Source organism: Drosophila melanogaster, chromosome 4 (genome assembly GCF_000001215.4).
Source record: "Drosophila melanogaster chromosome 4".
Taxonomy (NCBI): Eukaryota; Metazoa; Arthropoda; class Insecta; order Diptera; family Drosophilidae; genus Drosophila; species Drosophila melanogaster.
The window spans coordinates 1,230,717-1,257,945 of NC_004353.4; the positions used below are offsets into that span (position 1 = coordinate 1,230,717).

Consider the following 27,229-nt stretch of genomic DNA (forward strand, 5'->3'; position numbering starts at 1 on the left):
ACAGTTTTAACATGCCACCTGGCTCACATGTACTCACAATAGCGTTTGAAGCACGTTTTATAACCATAATCAACGGAGTACCATATAAAATGACTTCGGTGGTCCAGAATAAAGTTCTTTAGAACTTGTTTCGCAACTCAAACATAGGAACCACTTAGCATACAACAGCTCTAATATCAAAGTTTGTGACGAAAATTGAATAAATCAATACTTAGTCCACCGGACCGTTTTCGAGCGGAAATCGACTTTATATATAATTTGCAGGGCAATCGTTTGCCCATATAATGCGAGTCAAATCGTAAGAACACGTGTGGTATTGTAACATACATATATAATTCATGGGAATATTTATTCCTGTTTTCCCATTTTACTATTATGATTTTAAAAAGGTCGTATAACATTTTTTTAGTTTAGATCATTCATGCATGGCCCTAAGAAAGCGTTGTTATTCGCTTATAATGATCATTATGTCATTAGGGTTAATTTTTACGAATGGGCGAAAGAGCTGTTGTTTTAGGACAAATACTTTACTTAATATTTATCAAATCATTATTTGTTGTGAATATTTCTATCGATTTGCCAACAAATATGTATAAGTTAAATCAAGGCAAGTCTCTAATGTCCTAGTATCAATGTTTTGTGCTCATTGTTTATAGTGTTTTATGACTCGAATGCTATTTTGTCAAGCATGGCGGGCAGTAAAACAGTCAAATGCAATGCATATAGTCCAGAAACTAACTTTTGACTCAGATTAATTTTTTAAAGATTTAACTGTTTTCTGTTTTAATTTTTATATAAGTAACGAGTTGACTATGGAGTTCCACCACGTTTTTATTTGTCTTGACAGTTTCTATTGATCTGTAAAAAATATTCCATTTCTTTGAACTAAATAAACTAAGGTAGATATAATTTCCAAAACGTTTATCAAATAGTTATTAAGAAATTCATCTTAACCAAAATAAAAAGTATTTTAAGAATCCCTTCAACTACAAAATTTAGGCATAATTTAAATCTAATTGTGTTTCAGACAGTCCTGCTTTACTTAAATTATTGAAAATCAGAAACTTCTGCAAATCATCAACCAAATCGTCGAAAACAGTAGTTGTAACGGGAGTGCTAAGGTTACCACCATCGAAGTTATCGATAGTTCCATCGATTTTTTTTGCTTCTCCAACTTAACTATTCTTCAAACGGAAATCCATTTATTCATATGTGAAAATAGAGAACTGTATAAATAGAAGTAGATAATTTGTGAAATAAACCTGATGTCGCCTTGAAAATACATAAAAAACTTATATTTTTGTCAATAATTATACTATGAATTTCGTTTGTCATTCACATAGTAAATGAATTCAAAGTTTTGTTATCGTGTAACTCGAATTCATATAAATAGTGATAAAGTTTGTTCATAATTTAAAGCTATATTATAAGCACCATACATTACCGAACGACAAGCATAAATCTAATATTTAAGGTATTTGAAGCAATTAACCTTCCCAAAGAAATTGCTCTATTCTTCAACCCTTAAGGGTGGTGGTGAACAAATATATACATATTTCAGATGGTGGTGTGTTACAAATAAAAATAAAAGGTTTTTTTAACTTAGCGAAAATAAGAATTCGTTTGAAAACCCATCAACTATGGTTATTTTTGTTCTAAGTTATAAGGCATACATTCACCTTTTTTTTAAATTCCCCATCAAATAGCGTATTATAAATGTAAACAAACGATTTATAAGTATAATTTCAATAAGTAAAAGAAACAAGCTAAAGTTATCGTTGTTTTAATCAGTACAATAATAACAATGTAATAATGTAATAGTAATATCATACTCATGTTTCCACGCCCAATCTAACGCCCACAAAAATGGTTTGATATTTTTTCATATTTTTATTACTCTTGTAAATTTTTATCGATTTGCCAGATTAAGTATACAGATTCTAGACATAGAATTAGCGCTAGTTTATTGACCAATGTTGCCACGCCCACAAACCGCCGAGAGCTGCCAGTTAAAAAACTCAATGAAAACTGGTGATGTGCATTATAAAAAAAATAGTAAAAAAGGTAACTACATCGATAATGTGAATTAAACTGGGTAATTTGTGCAACATTATACACTACACATAATGCTATGAAAGTCATCAAATACCATGATTTCAAGTGACTGACGTACGTCAACAGGAACCATTGATGGATAATGCAAGTCAAATCGATAGAAATTTACAAGGCCAATAAAATGATGAAAAATTTCGAAAAATCGTTTAAAAGTGTGGGCGTAGCAGTTTTAGGGGGTTGCTGGCGTGGCAAAAATTTTGTTTTGCAAATCGATAGAAATTTACAAGACTATTAAAAATGTTACGAGGGTATACAAATTTCGTCTTTTAATATGATTTTGAATTCTTTTATTTTTAGGATTAAAAAACAAGTAATCGCGTTCCGCTTATTTTTTTACCATGATTGATCCTAGTTCAAGTGAGGAAGAAGGAGAAGATGACGCTGTTCCTAACGTTTCATCAAAAGGACGTCTTACAAATACGACCAAAGGAACAAGTGCCGTTTCTATAATTGGAGGATCTGCAGGATCCGTCGTAGGATCAAACATTCCTGTATCTGGCTCTAATACAGATTTGATCGGAAATCAAAGACAATCTAATATAAGTTCTATTTGTAACCGCAACGATGTTGGGAACATTAGTGTAGCAGCTTTAGGATCAACCTCTAACAAAATTGAGCAAATATGTGGCAACCGAGCTGATACCGGAAATCTTGAAGTTCCCAGTAATGGTATTCCGAGGTTGGTAATGTTCATACAACGCATTATTTTCAAACACATTGCAACAACAATTTCTGTACATTGTGTTCGTGTTTTAATTAATGCCCAATTTTTTTTTACTTTTTATTATTTTTTTATTTTAAAATACATTTTATTCTTATGGGAGGGTAAAGGGCACGAAATATTTAGTTATTTTGTTTGTCCAAGTGAGTGCAGAAACTTTCGAAGTCAAATGACCGTGTGCACGGTAGCCTGCAATATATAGTTAAAGTTTAAGATAAAGCCAATAAAATGATGATGAAAAATATGTTATTGAAGGAGTTAAGCAAAAATAAAAAACATGGAAGAGTATAATCGAGTTCCAAGATTATCAAATACCTGTACTCAGCTAGTGGAAGTGCGATCGAGAAATTTCAAAATTTTTCTCGCTCAAAATGTTCCTCTCTTTTTATTCTTTTCACTTTCTATCGATATGCAAAAATATTTTGTCCACGTTCAACGTACCTTTTTCCCATTTATTAAGTTTCTTCCCACTTTCTATCTTTACGCACACAAACCTCCCAATACTGTGAGGTCCTCTCTTGTAATACCCATTACTCTCAGAGTAAAAGAGTATACTAGGTTTGTTATAAAGTATTTAACAGGTAGAAGGAAACGTTTCTGACCTAACACAGTACATATATTCTTGATCAGGATCAATAGCCTAGTCGATCTGGTCATGTCCGTCTGTCTGTATGACATCCTAGATAGAGAAGTCAGATAAGACTTGCAGATTTCACAGACATTTTTATCGGTATACCAAAACCACATTGGCCAAGCTCCTTTAAACATGTACAAACCGACCAGAACAATCACGGCCACAATATTGAAAATTTTTAAAACTTTTTTTAATTTTATTCCTTTAGTTCTATCGATATGCCAGAGTAACGGGTATCTGATAGTTGAGGAAATCGACTTTAAAATTATTGTCGTAATTATTGTGTAATTATTATAAATATTATTATAAAATAGTGTAGTCGCATGGGAAGTCTTCTGGTGCGCTTCGTCACTACGAGGACTGCCGTTCATAGTGATACATCTTTACCTTATGCCTCTTGACTTTTATCCCTAATTATTTCTCTTGAATGGTTTAACGCAAAATATAACAGTATTATAAAATGAAGCAACAAATAATTTTTTTATTGTTCAGTGGAATTTCGCAAGAAACTTTAAATCAAAGTGTTGGATCGTCAAGGGCAAACTCATTGCCAAGGCCATTGTCACCGTCGCCATCTCTAACCAGCGAAAAACATGAAACTGCAGAGCCGCATGTAAGTAGAAACCGATATAACCAGGGTACATTTAAATTAAAAGTTAGAATTATTTCGCCGAAACTAGTATTATTTATAGACGATCGGGAATAGTTGAGTGGGGGACCCGGATTCGATCGGTGTTTACAAGAAATTACTTGTGCTATTAGAAACAGTCGGAAATGGAAATAAGGAACAAATATAAATGTGTATAACGGGTATAAACCCGTTAGATCAAAAGGAAGTTACCAGATTCGTTCAAAAGTATGTAACACGTAGATAATAATAATAATAATATTCATAATAATAATAATAATAATACTAATTGTAATAATCATAATATTCATAATAATCATAATAATCATAATAATCATAATAATCATAATAATAATAATAATCATAATAATTATAATAATCATAATAATCATAATAATCATAATAATCATAATAATCATAATAATCATAATAATCATAATAATCATAATAATCATAATAATAATCATAATAATCATAATAATCATAATAATCATAATAATCATAATAATCATAATAATCATAATAATCATAATAATCATAATAATCATAATAATCATAATAATCATAATAATCATAATAATCATAATAATCATAATAATCATAATAATCATAATAATCATAATAATCATAATAATCATAATAATCATAATAATCATAATAATCATAATAATCATAATAATCATAATAATCATAATAATCATAATAATCATAATAATCATAATAATCATAATAATCATAATAATCATAATAATCATAATAATCATAATAATCATAATAATCATAATAATCATAATAATCATAATAATCATAATAATCATAATAATCATAATAATCATAATAATCATAATAATCATATAATAATCATAATAATCATAATAATCATAATAATCATAATAATCATAATAATCATAATAATCATAATAATCATAATAATCATAATAATCATAATAATCATAATAATCATAATAATCGTAATAATCATAATAATCATAATAATCATAATAATCATAATAATCATAATAATCATAATAATCATAATAATCATAATAATCATAATAATCATAATAATCATAATAATCATAATAATCATAATAATCATAATAATCATAATAATCATAATAATCATAATAATCATAATAATCATAATAATCATAATAATCATAATAATCATAATAATCATAATAATCATAATAATCATAATAATCATAATAATCATAATAATCATAATAATCATAATAATCATAATAATAATAATAATCATAATCATAATCATAATAAGCGATAAAAAAATTAAAAAATAAAAATTAAAACCCACTGCAATCACGTTGGACGGCGAGTCACAGACGTCAGAATAGTGGTGCGTAAATCCAACGCCGAGAAGAATTACTTCAAGAAGGTTTTTATTGAACTTCTTTATTCGGATATCAGTTTAAGACTAAAAATTAATAATCATAATAATCATAATAATCATAATAATCATAATAATCATAATAATCATAATAATCATAATAATCATAATAATCATAATAATCATAATAATCATAATAATCATAATAATCATAATAATCATAATAATCATAATAATCATAATAATCATAATAATCATAATAATCATAATAATCATAATAATCATAATAATCGTAATAATCATAATAATCATAATAATCATAATAATCATAATAATCATAATAATCATAATAATCATAATAATCATAATAATCATAATAATCATAATAATCATAATAATCATAATAATCATAATAATCATAATAATCATAATAATCATAATAATCATAATAATCATAATAATCATAATAATCATAATAATCATAATAATCATAATAATCATAATAATCATAATAATCATAATAATCATAATAATCATAATAATCATAATAATCATAATAATCATAATAATAATAATAATCATAATCATAATCATAATAAGCATAAAAAAATTAAAAAATAAAAATTAAAACCCACTGCAATCACGTTGGACGGCGAGTCACAGACGTCAGAATAGTGGTGCGTAAATCCAACGCCGAGAAGAATTACTTCAAGAAGGTTTTTATTGAACTTCTTTATTCGGATATCAGTTTAAGACTAAAAATTAATAATCATAATAATCATAATAATCATAATAATCATAATAATCATAATAATCATAATAATCATAATAATCATAATAATCATAATAATCATAATAATCATAATAATCATAATAATCATAATCATCATAATAATCATAATAATCATAATAATCATAATAATCATAATAATCATAATAATCATAATAATCATAATAATCATAATAATCATAATAATCATAATAATCATAATAATCATAATAATCATAATAATCATAATAATCATAATAATCATAATAATCATAATAATCATAATAATCATAATAATCATAATAATCATAATAATCATAATAATCATAATAATCATAATAATCATAATAATCATAATAATCATAATAATCATAATAATCATAATAATCATAATAATCATAATAATCATAATAATCATAATAATCATAATAATCATAATAATCATAATAATCATAATAATCATAATAATCATAATAATCATAATAATCATAATAATCATAATAATCATAATAATCATAATAATCATAATAATCATAATAATCATAATCATAAAAATCATAATAAGCATAAAAAAATTAAAAATAAAAATTAAAACCCACTGCAATCACGTTGGACGGCGAGTCACAGACGTCAGAATAGTGGTGCGTAAATCCAACGCCGAGAAGAATTACTTCAAGAAGGTTTTTATTGAACTTCTTTATTCGGATATCAGTTTAAGACTAAAAATTAATAATCATAATAATCATAATAATCATAATAATCATAATCATCATAATAATCATAATAATCATAATAATCATAATCATAATAATCATAATAATCATAATAATCATAATAATCATAATAATCATAATAATCATAATAATCATAATAATCATAATAATCATAATAATCATAATAATCATAATAATCATAATAATCATAATAATCATAATAATCATAATAATCATAATAATCATAATAATTATAATAATCATAATAATCATAATAATCATAATAATCATAATAATCATAATAATCATAATAATCATAATAATCATAATAATCATAATAATCATAATAATCATAATAATCATAATAATCATAATAATCATAATAATCATAATAATCATAATAATCATAATAATCATAATAATCATAATCATAAAAATCATAATAAGCATAAAAAAATTAAAAATAAAAATTAAAACCCACTGCAATCACGTTGGACGGCGAGTCACAGACGTCAGAATAGTGGTGCGTAAATCCAACACTGAGAAGAATTATTTAAAGAAGGTTTTTATTTAACTTCTTTATTCGGATATCAGTTTAAGACTAAAATTCAAATGTAAATTGGATTGAGGAGAAGCCTCAGTATTTTAACAATATTTGTATTTCGGGAGGGCCTCGCTTTTGGATTCTTAAGATTAGGAAAAGATTCAAAGAGAGCAGTCAAATCTGCTTATGTCAGGCTTTAGGATTTTTACAAGAACGGCTAAGTGCCGCTGCCAAAGAATTCTTTATTAGAAACGGACGCTGCGCAGCTGGGATACATTATGGAAATAACTTAAGTGCATTACTGTTTTCTTTGAAATAATTGAAGTGGCCGATTTGGACCACCCAAATACGTACCTCCCCTTCCCTTAAAGTGAAACCTATACTTGGGCTGGGATTGATAGATATTGTATGGAAAATGGAGTTTGTTCTATTTCTATTTGTTGTGGTATGTTTTGATTTTTTCTTATTTTAAGTTTTGCATACAGCAACATAAATGGCATAAATTATACATATCTTAAATATAAGTACAATAAAATTAGTCAATTATTACAATGGTCATTAGTATGTAAAGTGTAATATTGTTCTCTGAAATCATCTTAACATTGGCGTTGTGTTTTACAATTTTTATTTTTGTTATATTAAGTGGTGTGTCAAGTGGTGTCAAATCTATTTCTGGTTTTAACATATTTTCACTTAAAATTATACTATTGATTTCTATTTTGCATTGCATTACTCCTTTCATTTTGTTTTCTTCTATTTTTATATTATTAATTGAATTTGGGTAATTTTGGTTATGAATGGTTTGGGTTAAGTTCCAGTAATTTGTAATAATTTAAGTTTAGTAATTTTGGGTTAAACAAGTCAAGTCTGGAAAGCTGGCATAGCCATTCTAAATCTTCTACGTATTCCGTAAACTGCATTAGCTAGAACAAAAGTGGTTATTTTCATAGTTCTGTTTTTTTGGTTTCTTAAGTAATTAATTTGTATGTTTGATCAAAAAGGGTAACTATTATTTTTGTAATTAATAACTGATTGGACATTTTTCAACAATTTTCTGTCAATTAGCATATCGTAATTATTAGAAAATACTATTTCTGGGTAACATAATCAAGTCGTTCAAGGTAATAGGGCCATTTAATGTTAAAACTTCACTTCTACTATTTTGTATGGGAAGACAAAATATATTTTCATTGATCATATTAATTGTGGAAGCCATTTGTATGTGTACCCTTTGTATACTATTTTTAAGCATTCGTGTTGTCCGGGGCTGTTGACCGAAAATTTTCGTTTAGTTCAGAATTATTTTGATTTTGTTCATTATTAATGTGTACGGGTTGGACCTGTTGTTGCCCTTCATTAATGAACCCATGATTTTGATATGGATTGTATTGATTTTGGTCATAATACTGTTGTTCGTAGGTTGGGTCTGAAATAATTAGGTACGTGCCACATTGGTGGGTTGTAAGTCGTCTGCTCTGATAGCTAGGTCTAAATGGTTGAATGTATTGATTAAAATTAGGCTGGAAGGGTTGGGAATATTGTGGGTAACTTGGGCGAGTTTGAACGTTTGTATTGAATTTATGTGCTTTCGAATTCTGATTAAAATTTGAATTTTTATTACGGTATTCTGGGTTTATAAAATTCAAAATTAATGAGTTTTTCATAAATTCCCTCATTTTGTGCAATGGTTATTAAGGATCTTAAGTCTGTAATATCGTGATGAGATAAAATAGTAAATATAGTAGAGTCTTTAATAGCCTGAATAAAAATAAGAAAATCCGATTGGTTACCTTCCAGGTGTAGTTTCGAAATTAATAATTGACGTCGTCTTTCCCCTTCTTCGGAGAATGTTTTTAGGTTTCCTCTGTATGGTGTCTCCCTGAAGCTCTCCAGAAGTTTGTAGTTTGGTGTTTGAGTTTTAAATTCCGCGATGAGTCTTGCTTTGAGGGTAGGCCAATGCTCGGAAGTCCCAAAGATCGTATTATCCGTCCAAGTTACTTTTGATGGCTCCCAGTAGAATCCTCTGTTTACGAAAATTACGTAAATCCACTCTGCTGACGACGGTGTGAAGTGTTTCTGGATCACCCTTAAATGTCATAATGTCTTTAAGCTGCCGACGGGCTTCGGCAAGGTTGTTGTCTCTTAGCGCAACGATTTAAGGTGCGGCAATAATTATAATAATTGGTTGAGACATTTTTATTGTAAAATTTTAAATTTTGTGTTTTATTGTTTTATTGTTTCGAATTCAATGCTATTATTTATTTTTTTTTTTGTTTTCTAGTTTCACTTTTTTTTTTATTGTATTGCTTTATTGTTCTTATTTTATTTTTATATGTTGGTTTTAAAACTTAGTTGCCTTTGGACTTAATGTTTTTGTTTCGTATTTCACTTCCACTTTAAATTGGATAACAGAATTGGAATTAAAATCCAAGTTGAAGAGTTTCCACGAATTTATTTGGGAAATGTTTCGAGCACTGGAATCCAGTGACTGGATTATAAAATTTAACTTATTTCCACTCGAAGGTTCTTTTTTCGGATACTTTTTGTATCAGTTGACTAAGAGCAACACTGAGAAGAATTATTTAAAGAAGGTTTTTATTTAACTTCTTTATTCGGATATCAGTTTAAGACTAAAATTCAAATGTAAATTGGATTGAGGAGAAGCCTCAGTATTTCAACAATATTTGTATTTCGGGAGGGCCTCGCTCTTGGATTCTTAAGATTAGGAAAAAATTCAAAGAGAGCAGTCAAATCTGCTTATGTCAGGCTTTAGGATTTTTACAAGAAGGGCTAAGTGCCGCTGAAACGGATGCTGCGCAGCTGGGATACATTATGGAAATAACCTAAGTGCATTACTGTTTTCTTTGAAATAATTGAAGTGGCCGTATTGGACCACCCAATTACGTCAATATATATACTTATATAGTATACCTTACACGAGAATCGTTGAAAAGTATGTAACAGGTAGAAGGAAGCGTTTCCGACCGTATAAAGTAAATGTATTCTTGATCACGATCAATAGTCGAGTGGCTCTGGCCAGTATAAACTCCTCGATCTCATTAAAATTAAGCATGTAGCTTTCAGAGACCTGCCGCAAGCTTGTTTCCAAATGTTGCCACGCCCACTCTAACTATCACGCCCGTACTTTTAAACAATTGTTTGATATTTTCTCTTTTTTGTATTAGTCTTTAAGTTTCTATCGATTTGCCGAACCACATTTTGCCACGCCCACATTAACGCCCACGAACCGCCCAAAACGGTCACGCCCACCCATTAAAAAACAATGTTTTGATTTTTCTTTGTTTTTATTGTTTGTCTTGTCAATATCTATCGGTTGTTACCTGCCGGCCGGCTAGCGTTATATACGAGGAATGGTATATAAAAAAGCGACAATGCAAGAAAAAAAGAAGGAAAAATAAGTACAATATGAAATTTGCCATCTCTTTCCCGAAAACAACCCTATCTATGAATTATTGTGTTTGGTGCAGACAATATAAATTTCAAATTTATACACCTAAACTTATATGTACAATTTTTTCAGGGCAAACATGAACGTGAAGAAGAGGAACGTAAACGACGAATTCAACTTTATGTATTCATTTCAAGATGTATTTCATACCCTTTTAATGCTAAACAGCCGACAGATATGACTAAGCGGCAAACCAAAATAAGCAAACAGCAGTTGGAAATTATAACTCAGCGATTTCAAGTAAGAAACAAAAGTATTATAATGTGTTAAAATGCAGTAAAAATGCATGATGTGTTGCTCCGAATATCGGCCGAGCTTCAAACAACCGAAACCAATTAGCATTACTATATACAAAAGCAAAATTATTTCATTTTGCTTCAAAAAAGCATTCTACGTTGCTGCGTTCGAACCAAGGCTGACATAACGTCTGAAATCCTTGACACTATTGCAAGTCTAGCGTCATGTCTACTCCAAATCAAACCCAGACTGTGGTGCGTTCAGAGTTTTGATTTCTTTAAATCTCATTTCTTCCAGTTGTCGTGCAATGAACTTTGATGGTTACCGAAATATATAATCGGTGAAGTTAAATGACTCACGATACGGTAATTTTTTCAGAACAACGTATTCAAGGATAATTTTTTGTCTGCAATGGCAGATATAATTTTAATATTACTGCCATTACGCGACAGCAGTAGAAAAGTCTACATTGACAGCGACGACAATTTTATTTTAGCAAAGCGATCCATATACGATTTTCAGAAATAATTTTCAGCAACAGAAGGACATGGTCTTGTATTTTTATTCCTCCGTAATAGTCCCGCACTGGGGAGTAATGTGGGACTCCCATTCCCTGGGGGTCCGTTAGGGAATTGGATTGTAGAGACTATGCTATAAAGACTCTGGAGGAAACGGCATTAAGCGTACCCAATTACTTTACAACAACGTCCTAAACAAATAGCTGGACATTGCACCATCAGCATCATGGTACATCGCTTGGGTTTCGAAACCGTACCCAGAAAAGGAGAAGCTCGATTGAAGACAACTATAGAAGATGTGACTAGACTAATCACAAAAGTTGCAGTATTGCTAAAGTTGCAGAAACTGTGGTTTAGGACCTTTCGAATCATATTCCATTTAGTTGCAAAATGCCATCGCTTTTCTATATTCACCTCTACATTCTGTGTACAAAAAAATACATATTTATATGAATATATCATTTCGGGGGCATGCCGCTGTGACGGCCATTGCAACGGGCACGAATAAAATAATGCAGTTTACTTAATCTAACAACCCCGCCATGTTTCTGACCAACACTATTTCGTAGAAGCCATAAATACTTATATAAAATTTAAAGATTTTGAGCATTTATAGTTCCCGAGATCTCGACGCTTATAAGGACAGATAGACGGACATGGCCGAATAGACCCGATTAGTGATCGTTATCAATATATGTATGTCTGTACCCACTCTAACTGGATCTGCTTGTAATCCTGGTCAAACCCCAAAACTGCCACGCCACACTGATAGTCGGGAAAGTATAGCCAAATTTGCTGTTAAATAAGATCCCTCCAACCGCCAGTGCACAGATCTTTAGCATTTAGCTTTAAAAAACGCCAGATCGAGCAGAAAATGAGCAAAACCTGCCACGTTTGTGTCAGCAAAGAACGTGTAGACATGCTTACTCTGCGGACCCTTGGTTAATGTGTAAAATAATCCTAAAAATCTCTTCCCTAATGATATTTTCTGCAAATTTTCCAAGTCTTTTTTCACATACAAATTATTTAAATATTTTTTTTAACTATTAAAATGTTTGTTCTAGGCGTTTCTTAAAGGCGAAACTCAAATAATGGCAGATGAAGCATTTCAAAATGCTGTGCAGAGCTACCATGACGTATTTCTTAAATCGGAACGAGTTTTAAAAATGGTTCAATCTGGTGCATCATCACAGCACGATTTTCGAGAAGTTTTTCGTAATAATATAGAAAAACGTGTCAGGTATAACCAACAAACAATATATGAAGTTGTGTTTATACTATATAAAAGATAACTATTTTATTTAAGATCTTTACCTGAGATAGATGGTCTAAGTAAAGAAACCGTACTAACTTCATGGATGGCGAAATTCGACATTATATTAAAGGGTACTGGGGAAGAAGATTCTAAGCGACCATCTCGAATGCAGCAATCACTGAATAGCGAGTTAATTCTTTCTAAAGAACAATTGTATGATATGTTTCAACAAATATTGCTAGTAAAAAAATTCGAGCACCAAATTTTATTTAACGCCCTGATGGTAAGCTTATATTTTAATTACAATGTACACATTTGACAGGTAAATATTATATAATATTTTTAGTTAGATTCTGCCGATGAACAAGCAGCAGCTATAAGACGGGAATTGGACGGTAGAATGCAAAGAGTAGGAGAGATGGAAAAAAATCGCAAACTAATGCCCAAGTTTGTACTTAAGGAAATGGAGTCTCTTTACGTTGAAGAACTTAAATCGTCTATAAATCTTCTGATGGCAAATCTTGAATCTCTTCCAGTGTCAAAAGGAAATATGGATAGTAAATATGGACTCCAGAAATTAAAACGTTATAATCACAGGTTAATTAAACAAAATGTACAAATATTTTAAAACTCTGTTTTTACACTATTTTTTCTTGTTTTTACTTACAGTACACCGTCGTTTTTGTAAGTAATAACAAATCACTGCATTGTGTGATTAATAATAACAATAATGATAGCCCTTCAATCCTAATTTATGAGTTTATACGATGTATATATCAGTTTATATTTTTATTAGCTTATAATTTTAAGTAGCTTCTAGAATAGTTATATAGTTATACTGCTTAATGTAATGTACCTCCTCTCAGTCAGAGGAAAGGATTCAGACTTAATTAATTTCTGACCCTATGAGGTATGTAAAATCTAGCAATGACTGCCTGTCAATAAGAACTTTGAGATTTTTGGAACTGTAAAAGCTATGAATTTCCACTTACGGATTCCAGCAACTCAGCGCTACTTAGCTTTAAAAGACTGCACTCTAACGCCCACAATCCGGCCAAAAATGATACGCCGACATTTTTTCGTCTACTAAACGGTATACCACATTCAAACAAGCATAAGGATAGAAATGAACTAAAAAATATTTAAAACAAAATACAATTGTTTTGGTGTGGGTGTGAAAGTTTTTGGCCGGTTTGTTGGCGTCAGAGTAGCGGTTTTGGCAATCTTCTGGAATTTTTATTTTGAAATACTGTCGATCAATTGTATTATTAATAATAAGCTTGTAATTTTTTATGCTCTCACCAAATTTTCTTTGGAATGTATTCGTGGAAAATAAATTAGAATTAGAATAGTTTGTATGCATAGTTTGGTAATATTTAACTACATTTTTACTTCCGTGAAATGACTTCCGTTCTTTTTTTTCCTAAACAAAGAAAATTGATACTGCGATCTCACGGATCTTTATCTAAGTTGGAGGGTGATTCAGAGGATGGTTCCACACAATTGACAAAGTTAGATGTTGTACTAACTTTCCAACTGGAAGTAATAGTTATGGAAGTTAAAGGTCTTAAATCTTTAGCTCCCAATCGCATTGTTTACTGCACAATGGAAGTTGAGAACGGGGAAAAGCTTCAAACGGATCAAGCCGAAGCATCAAAACCAATGTAGGAGTCTAGAAAAAAACCTTCAATATACATCAATTTTTTTATAGGTGGGATACGCAGGGCGATTTTACAACCACACACCCACTGCCAGTTGTCAAGGTAAAACTGTACACAGAGAACCCCGGAATGCTGGCATTGGAGGATAAGGAACTGGGAAAGGTAACACTTAAGCCTACTCCACTTTCTTCAAAGGTAAGCTTGCCTTATGTATATAAAATATAATAAAACGCATTTTTTTGGTTAAGTCACCTGAGTGGCATCGAATGATTGTACCGAAAAATCTTCCCGATCAAGATATACGTATTAAGATAGCTTGCCGACTTGATAAGCCATTAAATATGAAACATTGTGGGTAAGTATACTTTTCTTTAGTGTCTCAATATATCAATTTTTTTAAACCGATAAAATATGTATATGTAGGTATCTTTATGCTATTGGGAAATCAGTATGGAAAAAATGGAAAAGGCGTTATTTTGTCCTAGTTCAAGTATCCCAATATACTTTTGCAATGTGCAGCTATAAAGAGAAAAAATCAGAACCGTCTGAAATGATGCAGCTTGATGGATATACTGTTGATTATATAGAAGCCGCCAGTGGTATTTTTATAAAATTATTATTGATGATAATGATTGAAGTTAAAACTGACATTTATATATAGCAAATCTTATGTTTGGAATCGATTTGAATGGAGGCCGTTATTTCTTCAATGCTGTTCGAGAGGGAGATAGCATTTCGTTTGCTTGCGATGATGAGAACGAATGCAGTCTTTGGGTCATGGCTATGTACAGGGCGACTGGACAGTCCCACAAACCAACTCCACCAATAACCCAAGATAAGAACTCAGCTATGTCGAAAATTCAAGGTGGTTCGTAATTTGAAATATATTTATCTCTCTATTTGGGTGTCTGTTTACAGCGACTTATACATATTTGTTTATTTCGGAACTTACAATGCTCTCACGCGCATTATATGACGTGTAAAAAGTTTACAATTATGGTATTTAACCAAGATCACTCAAAAACAAGCTATTAATAATGTGTTTCAAGATGGAGAAGAAGATCGATTAAAATTGAAATGGTAAAAAGACAAAAAAATGGACAGCCGGACGGACAGACATAGCCGATCAACATGGCTAGTTATCCCGAAGAAAAATATTTGTTTTTTTTTAAAGGACGAAAACGCTTCCTATTACCTGTTTGTACTTTTTAATTAATCTAGTATACCCATTTACTTAACACTATAAGTATAAAGAGTCACTTAATTTCGAAACACCATATCAACAACCTATAGTTCCACTCTGTAACTTCAGAGCTTGTCAGTATTTTAAATTTTCCGCTATTATAAAAAGATTTTTACAAAGTTTAAAGACTTAAATTACTATATAAAGCTATTTTCCATAATTCAAAAGATTCATTTAAAGTTGGATGCGATTGGTATTTATTTAAGGCAGTGCAATAAAATTGCACAATGGGGTCTATTAGTTTTTAGATAAAAAAAAGCAGGATTCTGCGGAAAGTATAGTATCTAAATTGGCCTAGTTAAACTATATTATAGGTTAGATAGTGATGTGTCAAAACAATTTTGTGCACATTTAAGCAATTATAACAATTATTTTGTATTTTGTTTCCTATGTTTAATCTTAAAAATGTCCTAAGTTGAATATGTAATTATAACATCATTGCATTCCCAGTAGATAATAGACCTTTTTTTTCTTGCTTTTCCAGAATATTTATATATAATATATTTAATATAGATTTTAAATTTTTTCAGACGCAGATAAAGCCCGGAAACATGGAATGGAGGATTTTATAAGCACCGATCCTTGTACTTTTGATCATGCTACACTTTTCAAGACGTTACAGAATCTTACACTGGAGTATAGGCTCAACGACCCATATGCTTCTTTGGTATGTTGATATCATTATAAAAACTGAAATTAATGTTAGTTTATTGTACCCGTTACGGGTGTACTAGATTCGTTAAAAAGTATGTAACAGGTAGAAGGAGCGTTTCCGACCATATGAAGTACATATCTGGTCGATCTGGCCATGTCCGTCTGTCCGTATGAACGCTTAGATCTCAGGAACGATGAAAGCTAGAGAGTTGCAATCATAAAGATTCGCAAAAAAATTTTGAAATATTTTTTAATGTTTGGTTAGTATGGTTTTATAAATACCTAGCCCAACTCCGCCCAACCTCCTAACATTGACGCACCCAGGCTTTTGAAAAATATTTTGATATTTTTTCATATTTTTATTAGTCTTTTAAATTTCTAAAAACTTTCTTCCACGCACACTTTAACGCCCACCTGTCACGCCCATGAGGCGCCCAAAACTGCCACGCCCGCACTTTAGAAAAATGTTTTGGTATTGTTTCATTCTTGTATTAGTCTTGTAAGTTTCTATCGATTTGAAAACAATTTTTTGCCACGCCCATTCTTACGCCCAAAACTGCACTTTTGAAAAATGTTTTGATGTTTTTTCATATTTTTATAAGTTTTGTAAATTTTTATCGACTTGCCAAAAAACTTCAACCGCCCAAAACTACCTCGCCCACACGTTAGAAAAATGTTTCGACTTTTTTCGTTTAATTGTTTGTCTTGCCAATTTCTTCTTTTGGTATACAAAAACACTTTGTCCCTGCTCCTTTTCACACCTACAAAACGCCAAAATAGGGCACGCCCACACTGTTAAAAAATTTGAAAATTGGTTATCATTTTATTCACCATTGCCTATCGATATCCAGACAAATTATGAAATTTCGCGTTCGCATTTTCACTAGCTGAGTAACGGGTAACTGATAGTCGGGGAACTCGACTGTAGCATTCTCTCGTTTTTTAATATATTATTTATTTTACCTATTTTTATCGAAAAGCCAACATAAAGTTGAAACTTCTCCCTAGCACAGCAACCTGCTGAGTAACGGCCTTCTGATAGTCTAGACCGTTCTCTCTTGTTTGTATTGTTTTTAGGGGTGGTTTAGTCCTGGTCAAGTTTTCGTGTTGGACGAATATTGCGCTCGATATGGTGTCCGAGGATGCTACAGGCACTTATGCTACCTTTCTGATTTACTGGATCGTGCCGAAAAACAACACATGATAGACCCAACTCTAATTCACTATTCATTCGCCTTCTGCGCGAGCCACGTACATGGAAACAGGTAAAACTCATTAATGTTTTAAGTTTTAATAAAATAATTTTTAAAGTCATTTACAGACCTGATGGAGTTGGAAGCATAACACATGAGGAAAAGGAGAAATTTTCTGAAATCAAAGAACGCCTACGCCAGTTACTCGAATTTCAAATAACCAATTTCAGATACTGTTTTCCATTTGGTCGCCCCGAAGGTGCACTCAAAGCAACATTATCCCTATTAGAGAGAGTTCTAATGAAAGACATTGTTACCCCCGTTCCACCTGAAGAAGTTCGTCAAATGATTAAAAAAAGCTTAGAGACGGCAGCGCTTGTAAATTATACGCGTCTTTCCAATAAGGCTAAAATTGATGGTATGAAACTAATATTTGTATTCTAACTAAAAGCATATGCGATTTCGACAAAAAAAATAATTTTTAAAACATAACTTCGCTATAAATTTTAGGGGTCACAGCGGCGAGGCCGAAATGTTTTCGGCATATCGATAGAAATGGGCAAAGCAACTGATTTAATTCAAAACAACAGAGAATGCTAAGGTCGACTTCCCCGACTATCAAATACCCTGTTATTTTAGCATTTTAATAAAAGCCGAGCTTGAAGCAAATACCCTAAAGTATAACAGAATATGATGCCGACATGTATCTCAGTTTTATACCGCTTACTTGAGTAGTAAATATTGTCTTCCCTATTCTACCAACCAAATACTCTAAAGTATAACAGAATATGATGCCGACATGGATCTCAGTTTTATACCGCTTACTTGAGTAGTAAATATTGCCTTCCCTATTCTACCAACCAAAACTGTCAAACTCACGTATTTCAATTAAGGATTTATCATTAGATACCCTTTATATTATAATATAGTAAATTGGTTGAAAAGTACTTAACGGAAAAAGGAAACGGTTTAGACCCTATAAAATATAAATTCTTGGATATTCAAGATCATTAGCTGAGTCGATCTGGTCATGTCCGATTCTCTGTTCGTTCGTGTTATTGTCGGAAACCTAAGGCTGTCAGAATACCACTATTTATTTAGTAAACATTTCGCAATGCACCAAAATTGTGTGAATCATTGTCTACTTAAAAGTATTGAAAAAATTATGAGCTTACGGTATACAATGTTTAATGTTTTGAGAGTTTTGGGCAATAAATACCACCTCCACTAGGCGCACACAGCAAGAAGAATAAAAGTTCGTTATCATTTCCTATTCATTTCAAAATGTGCTCGGGGCCTTTTGTCTTCAGCTTATTGGCTAATTGTTGCTTTAAATAATAGCTTAAACTAAATTCGGTTTCACATCAATTTTGTACACATTTTGCATTAATTTGGTCGTCGACTTAATTTACAACAGCATTACCATTTTAAGTGAACGCAGACATAACTTCTTTTATACCTCGTCATATATAAGCCTATTGAATGTTACAACCGTTATCTCTAGTTTTTCGTTTTACTGTTGTTTATATTACAGATCTTTAAAAGTTATCAGAATTGAAATATTGTTTATAGGAGCTATTCGATGTCCGTATGAACGTCGAGATATCAGGAACTATAAAAGCTAGAAGGTTGAGATTAAGCATACAGATTCTAGAGACAAAGACGTCGAGCAAGTTTGTTGACACATGTAGCCACGCCCACTCTAACGCCCGCAAACCGCCAGAAACTGCATCGCCCACATTTTGAAAAATTGTTTGATATTTTTCTAAAAAAAAATTTTATTAGTCGTGTAACTGCCACGTCCACATTTTTGAAAAATTGTTGGATATTTTATTAATAATTTTATTAGTCTTTTAAATTTCTATCGATTTGCGTTTGAACAATTTTTAAATGTTTTCTCATTTTATTCCCCAATATCTATCGATATCCCAGAAAAATTATGAAATTACACTAGCTGAGTAACGGGTATCTGATAGTCGGGAACTATAGCATTCGCTCTTATTTCTTGATCCGGCCTATGGGATTTATGAGATATATATCGTTTTGACAATCAAACTACATTAATATTAAACAAAAACATTTATCGAAAAAGGTTCAAGTGGATAGTTTAAAAGAAGCAGAATAGCAGAAACTGTCGTTTTTAACAATAATATAAGCGTCTACATGCACCAGCAGTTTTGGTATCTCCATTTTTGGTATATATATATATATATATATATATACAATAAAATCGGTTAATTATAGCACAGCTCATAGCACATAAAAATTTTTAATAAATTTATAACTAAGACGACGTATTTCGCATATAAATAATTAAAGCTGGCGACGTAACTCTTTTTAACTTACACACAGAGGACTTGCGAGGAGACGTTATTGTTCCGGCCCCAAAAAAACTAGAGGACTTAATACACTTAGCAGAACTTTGTGTTGATTTGTTGCAACAAAATGAGGAACATTACGGAGAAGTAAGTTGTATTTTTTTATTAAAATAGTTCGGTTTCATATGTTTTTTCATACATTTTTTGTTTTAATGATATACCTTTCATTACCATCATCCTTATATTTTCGGTGTTATTCATCCCACAATAAAAAGTATATAATATCTTAAACAACAATTGTAATTTTTTTTTAAATGTTTAAGTACCAAACTTAGTTGTGCTTTTACCGTGTCCAGTTGGTGTTTACTGTAATTTTACATAAATGTCGTAACTTAACCAAATCTATGTATAATATACATGTTACACGCCGACTTTGATGTGGTTAACTGGTTATTTTTTGTTATTTACATATGTAAAATTGTGCTTTTTGTGTATTAAGTGACTAAAGAATGATTATACCCCAGTCCACTATTTCTCTACATTTACATTTCAATACCAAATTTATATAACAAGCTAATTAAATGGTATTAGATTTATTTGGTGCGATAATCCAAATGGTACATGTACTTAGTTAGAATATGTTTTAATTTATATTATCATCAGTAAAGACTTCACACCCCTGCAACACAAAAAAAAAATATCTGCAAAAAGTTTCTTCAAAAATTAGGGTTTCTTAGATCTATATAAAATTAGTATACTGATCATAGAAAAATCGATAAAAAAAAAGAGAATCAAGAAAGGAGCTAGATTTGTCAAGCCAATGAGTACAATTTATTTATAATTTATTTATAAAAACAATAAAACTACAATTTCCTTTCTGACATTAAAAATAAATTTCTGGTATATATAGTCCTATGACAGCTTTTTTTTATATTCGTCTGATTTTAATCAAACATAAACCGAAATTACTCTAAATCTAACGCCCATAAACGCCAACACATTCAAAAATGTATTCGAATTTTTTAGTTTTATTTATCTTTTTGCCAATTTCTGCTAATATTGCGATATCAGATATTTAAAAGTGATAAAAGTGCCCGTTTTAACTTTAAAACTTTTAAACGAGAATATTTTAAGAAAAGTTAGGGCGGTATGTTACAGTCGTAGAAATCTACGAAAAAATGAAAACAATTTATGACAAAAACAATAAAACTAAAATTTCTTTTCTGACATTACAAATAAATTTACGATGTACATATATAGCTACTTATATAGTCGTCTGATTTTAATCAAACATAAACCGAAATTACTCTAAATCTAACGCCCATAAACGCCTACACATTCAAAAATTTATTCGAATTTTTTAGTTTCATTTTTCTATTTGCTTATTTCTACTTATATGGCGATATCAAATATTTAAAAGTGATACAAGTAACCGTTTTTATTTCTTAATAACTTTTAAACGTAAATATTTTAAGAAAAGTTAGGGCGGTATGTTGCAGTCGTAGAAATATACGAAAAAATTGAGAACAATTTATGATAAAAACAATAAAACTACAATTTCTTTTCTGACATTACAAATAAATTTCCAAATGTATAGTCCTATGAAAGCTATTTTATATAGTCGTCTGATTTTAATCAAACATAAACCGATATTATTCTAACTAACGCCCATAAAGCGCCTTAAAATGACACAGCCACTATTTTGAAAAATGTTTCTATTCTACAATTTTTCATACTATTATTTGTCTTGCTATTTCTTACCGACATGACAACAAACGTTGCCACGCCCACTCGAAGGCGCATATGCGGAACAAAACTGCACCGCCTACTCTTGAAAAATGTGTTCCTGTTTTTAAACCCGTTACTCGTAGATTAAAAGGGTATACTAGATTCTTTGAAAAGTATGTAAAAGGCAGAATTCCTTATATGTTCGAAAACGGTAGGACACTGAAAAAAATAAATTGTAAATTGCGAACGCTATAGTCGTGTTCCCCGATTATCAGATATCCGTTACTCAACTAATGAAAGTGCAAACGAGCAATTACAAAATGTTATGTTATATCGATAGAAATTGGGAAAGAACTTTTTCACAAGTGTGGGCGTGGCAGTTCTGTAATGCTTTTGAGCATTTATATATATTCTTGATCAGTGTCAATAACCGAGTCCATGGCCATGTCCTTCTGTCTGTATGAAAGCCGAGATCTCAGGAAGTATACAAGCTAGACCGTTGAGATTCAGCATACAGGTTCTAGAGACATGGACGCAGCGTTTGTTTTCAAATTTGGAACAATTTCTTGTTATATTTTCTACAATTAAACACCGTCACCTTTTGCAAAATGTGTTGAAATTTTTCATTTTATTATTTGTCTTTCAATTTCGATAGATATGCACAAAAATTTTTGCTTTTAAGAAAAGTTAGGTCGGTATTGACAGTCGAAGAAATCTACGAAAAATTTTTTATTTTCGTGTTCGAGATGCCTAACACAAATACAATAATAACAGGACTTTAATAATGTTTGGTTTCAAAAAGACAAGCCAAGCCGACACGTTTTATTTTTTTGCCCACTTTCCTATCTATCGCTGTACACAACAGTGACACTATTTTCAAAACGTTATCTTGTGGTAGCTTTATTAGTACATGTTTTTTGTGCCAGTTCCTACCTTTATATATGTCGTTCTGTCAGCTGCAAACAACTAAAAGATGGAAAAACGTGTAATCGATTTTGATTCCATGTTGAACATATACGTATTTGCCCAGTTGCAATCCGAGTCTACTTAGCCACGTTATTTCGTATTATTGCCGTGTTTTAGAAACTATTAAACCTTAACCTAGATAAGAGTGTCAGATTGTTTTTAAACTTGGGAATTCCCACCTATACCTAGTGATCGATATATATAATTACTACACGTTTTCCCTTTTGCCTTTGCAATTACAGCAAGTTTATTTTACTTGGGACCTTGGCAATAAATCAATTTGAAAAATACTTATACGAAACATACACCCTATAACTCTAGGAGTGTGTTGTTTATCTGTTAAAAATGTAATTGAAGGTGGTATTTTTTTCTGCCTATCATCATTCTTGGTATTTATTTAGAATACTTTAGGAATCAAGTAGAAATCCCAAAAAAAATTTTTATAAATTACAATTTATTAAGTGGCAGGTTAGTGTGGATGCGTCTCTATATCTGACAATGATACTTACATGTACAACTAATTAAAGATTTGTATGTACTTACACCTATTTAACAACTATGCTCGATTTATTTAGCTGCGCAAACATGATAAAATGGATAAAAAGAAATTACTTAAGGAAGATGAAGATGTATCAGGAGGCCACAATGAAAGCGAAGTTGATTTAATCGACAGTACTGGACTCATTAGCGCATCTGAACTGGCTACTGCCGCATCAACTGATGGATCGTCATTTCGTTACTGTATGCCGACTCATGCAGTGTACACCCCGCCAGTACCAACGGCATGTATCGTTGATAACTATGGGTTTAAAAAAATAGAAATAGGAAATAATAGGGACATTCTGTATTTATTATTATTTTGCAACTTCCGAATATTGTTTAAAAAAGACCAAAAACGTTCAAACATAGAACAAAGTGTTTGATATTCATGGAAATTCGGAAAATTTAGTTTAAAAACTTTTGGCGGAAATAGGTTTTAAAAGAAATTACATTGTTTCCAAACAACTTGGTATGCATAGCAACTAGGGTATACGCCATTATGATCATTGTGACTAAATTAGTCCATTTTAGCAGTTCGGTGACCGATTTCAATCCAATCCTTTAACCTGAAGTATTATATGAAGGGTATTATACCAGTTACTCGTATGTTAAAAATGTATACTACATGAGTTCAGAACTATGAAACATTCTGAACGCGTATAAATATATATAAATATTCATATGTTTTATATATATTTTTGATCACAATCGATCACAATGCGAGTCCATATGTTAAACGCGTATATAAAATGTATATATATTATTTTTATTCTTAATCGCGTTCCCTAGGCGAGTAGACTATATGCTAGACATAATGCTAGTGCAGGAAAGTGATTTAAAGTGCAATGCAATGAAATTATTAAAAAGGTTTATTAATCTTAAAAAAAATGATTTAAAGTTTATGCAACACTATGAATTTGTTCTTTCCAGCTTATATAGCTATCATTAAATTCACTTCTTCTAATATTATCTCTAGCTTATACCAACGTGGTTATATGCTCCCCAGCACGGGAAAAGATAGGAAACTTTTTCGTACAATATATTTGTGTGTACTCATATATCTGTGTTCATATATAAGCAATACTTACTTAATACTATATGTATATTCTTTTGCATACATTCGTTTCAAAGAATCTAGTATACCCATTTACTTTACGAGTAACGGGTATAAACACATCTTTTAAGTACTTTTATTAAAGACTGTGAAAACGGTAAACAAAAATCAGATGGAAAGATACTGAATTTCAAAGTGTTATACTCTTTAAAAAAAATGGCGTTAAAATTTGTTTGGTGTCAATCAATATAATTTAAACACTGTTTACGATAATTGAACATAACTCTCATTATTAATGCCGACTTTTACCTTTTGATTCTTAAAACTTATGTTTTAATGTTATTTATATTTTAAAATTTACTTGAATTAATTTCTTTTACTAGTTGTAATATAAATTTTAATTAAGATCTTAGCAACACTAGCTTAAAACCTATGTAATGTAAGGTACATAACATATTAAAAAAGGGTAGATCTGTTTTTCAATATACATTCAGGGAAGATTGCAGAAGAATTTGTACGTATCTTGAAAACACTTCTTACTTTCCTTTTTGATGTTAATAATTTTTGATGGTGATCAAAAGCACACTTACCTTTCTTACCTTCCTCCACAGATCTAAACAAATACCATAAAACATTTTTATTGACCTTGTAAAATATATTTTCTGTGTGCAAATATTTAAATATATTGTCTTATGCCAATATGATCTTTAAAAATGTTAAATTTTGAATTTTGCTTGCAATTTTCTTAATAATAATATGTACACACAATTGCTTTGTTTCTAGATATCAATATTAATTTTACTTTTATGTTCTTCAGGCATTTGCATGGTTTAGTGACTTGCTTGTGGAACACGCGGAAATATTTTGGTCTCTCTTTGCTGTTGACATGGATAGAGTCTTATCAGAACAAGCTCCTGATACGTGGGACTCTTTTCCATTGTTTCAAATATTAAATGATTACTTGAGAACTGATGGTAAGTTAAACTTAACAGAGATATGAATAATAAGATATGATATGATATGATAATAAGATATGTTTCGTTAATAAATACCGACGCCAAATTGTATTAAACGTTTTCCAACAACGGTACAAACCTTAAATATCCTGTTTAATATTCAAATGCATTCATAGTTCAATCAATCATCGACACAATCGGGTGTGCGCAAACTCTCTGTGTAATACGAAGCCGATTTTGTGACTTAATTCGAAATCGAAAAAGATGCTCTATGCGATGCAAGATCGCTCAAATATATATTGTAATTCTTTATCTTAAAAAAAAAAACAATATTGAATAATTAAATAATAAAAATATGAGCCAGAACGACACTCGCGCCAGCTCTCAATTCATCTTAACGCGTACTTTTCTTATAACCCAACGAGCCTTCTTGTACCAACAAATCAAGAAAGAGTGCGCTCTTGCTCTCTCGCACTTCTAGCTCCGACACAAGCCCCGCTATCTGCAACAACAACTGGAGCAATACCGACAGCCCGCTCTACTTCGGGTTGGGTACGGGTACACCAAGGAACAGCTCCGCTGACACCATCGAAAACAAATCCAGAAGTACTTTTTTCGAAACCAACAAGAATCGCTCCCTGACCTATACCAAGCAATAACAATATAAGTTTTGCAGACGTTTAAAAAACACAAAATTGGACACACAACAAAACTATATGCTATCTGAGCAGCAAGAAACGAAAACCGAAGCTATGATGCAGACCTTACAACAGAGCATGATGGAATTCATGACATATATGCGAACCACCATTCAAGACATGATGCGTAATCAAAACCTTTTGATACAAATGCTTGTCTCCCAACAATCAAAATAAATAATGGCTACCTTACGCATAGCTACATGGAACAACAATGGCGTTTCATAGCGCAAACTTGAGCTAGCTCAATTCCTACACGAGAAGCATATCGACGTAATGCTTCTTTCGGAAACTCATCTTACAAGCAAATATAATTTTCAAATAAGGGATTACCACTTCTATGGTACAAATCACCCCGAATGGTAGAGCACACGGTAGGACCAAAGACCCTAGAATAACAAGATGCGTAACGCCAAACGATTTTTGGCACACGATTTTTTGGCCGTGGCTCTAGAGGTGGATCCAGGCTCTCTTGTTCGAGAGCGAGAGAGCGGAGAGCACTACAGCGAACAGCTCTTTTCTACGCATACAATGATAGCAACTGTATGTGTGCATTGTATGCTTATGCATTGTAAATTTGACAAAATATGCCCTTCACCTTAGAAGTTCTTAGACTTTAAATCTATATTATTTTTGATCAATTGGCATCATACGAAAAATTCTTGTTTTGCTTTGCCTTAACGTTATTATTATTTAAATATAGCTTAGAAATAGTAATAGCCGAATCATAATATTACAAAAATGACTTTATATTAGAATATTTGTCATTAGAGTATTCAGCTTGCGGCGTGTGAAAAATTAACAAGGCAATGATTGTTGAGTGCTTGTGTCCGCACTTTGTGCCTCAAGATATGACCAAAGCCAAAGACACTAGAATAATTCATATGACTTTTGCAATAAATATGTAAACGTTTACATATATTTTTTACTTTATAAAATTATATTTTCTACTTCGTATTATTTTTATGAAATATTTATTTCTCAATGTAATGTCTTCTTTTTGGAAAATTTATGTTTTAAATTAAAGTAGTTATAATAATTTCCTTGAAATGTATGTAAATGATCAAATTTTGTTATTTAAAATGCCAACTAGATTCAGTGCTTTTAGTTTTAGTTTAGTTTAGATTTAGTTTTTTTTTTATATTCCAATTTAATATTTTTAAATAGGGCGCAATTTCATCATTGTTGGCCAAAACTCCCCAAATATGTAAATTCGTTTCTTCGATCAGAATTGATTTCGGCCCGAAAATCGTCTTCTAGCACAACA

At 31.0% G+C, this 27,229-nt stretch overlaps 1 protein-coding gene across 5 annotated transcripts in view, besides 14 other annotated features; it reads left to right on the plus strand.

The window, feature by feature from the left end:
• The first annotated feature begins 120 nt into the window (after nt 1–120).
• The window catches only part of Cadps (Calcium-dependent secretion activator), a 40,923-nt gene continuing 13,814 nt past the window's right edge, over nt 121–27,229 (plus strand). The window contains exons 1-19 of one of the 5 annotated variants that reach the window (NM_001258510.2): nt 1,167–1,474; nt 2,413–2,794; nt 3,963–4,083; nt 11,014–11,181; nt 12,761–12,936; nt 13,003–13,234; nt 13,298–13,548; nt 13,621–13,635; nt 14,385–14,615; nt 14,663–14,807; nt 14,861–14,967; nt 15,036–15,211; nt 15,274–15,480; nt 16,386–16,522; nt 17,587–17,774; nt 17,831–18,120; nt 20,055–20,167; nt 23,290–23,496; nt 25,126–25,282. In NM_001258510.2, the coding sequence (NP_001245439.1) occupies nt 2,454–2,794; nt 3,963–4,083; nt 11,014–11,181; nt 12,761–12,936; nt 13,003–13,234; nt 13,298–13,548; nt 13,621–13,635; nt 14,385–14,615; nt 14,663–14,807; nt 14,861–14,967; nt 15,036–15,211; nt 15,274–15,480; nt 16,386–16,522; nt 17,587–17,774; nt 17,831–18,120; nt 20,055–20,167; nt 23,290–23,496; nt 25,126–25,282 (3,262 nt within the window). In that variant the 5' untranslated portion in view covers nt 1,167–1,474; nt 2,413–2,453. Of the gene's footprint in view, nt 299–1,166; nt 1,475–2,412; nt 2,795–3,962; nt 4,084–11,013; nt 11,182–12,760; nt 12,937–13,002; nt 13,235–13,297; nt 13,549–13,620; nt 13,636–14,384; nt 14,616–14,662; nt 14,808–14,860; nt 14,968–15,035; nt 15,212–15,273; nt 15,481–16,385; nt 16,523–17,586; nt 17,775–17,830; nt 18,121–20,054; nt 20,168–23,289; nt 23,497–25,125; nt 25,283–27,229 lie in introns of those variants that run through there. The other 4 variants (NM_001258511.2, NM_001031859.2, NM_001031858.2 and 1 more) reach the window with 4 other exon arrangements.
• Nucleotides 2,207–2,356: a mobile genetic element.
• Nucleotides 3,123–3,199: a mobile genetic element.
• Nucleotides 3,389–3,729: a mobile genetic element.
• Nucleotides 7,506–10,380: a mobile genetic element.
• Nucleotides 10,399–10,742: a mobile genetic element.
• Nucleotides 12,261–12,404: a mobile genetic element.
• Nucleotides 16,569–16,917: a mobile genetic element.
• Nucleotides 16,918–17,451: a mobile genetic element.
• Nucleotides 18,280–18,337: a mobile genetic element.
• Nucleotides 18,632–19,702: a mobile genetic element.
• Nucleotides 21,993–22,089: a mobile genetic element.
• Nucleotides 22,152–22,285: a mobile genetic element.
• Nucleotides 25,511–27,229: part of a mobile genetic element that runs on past the window's edge.
• Nucleotides 26,344–27,229: part of a mobile genetic element that runs on past the window's edge.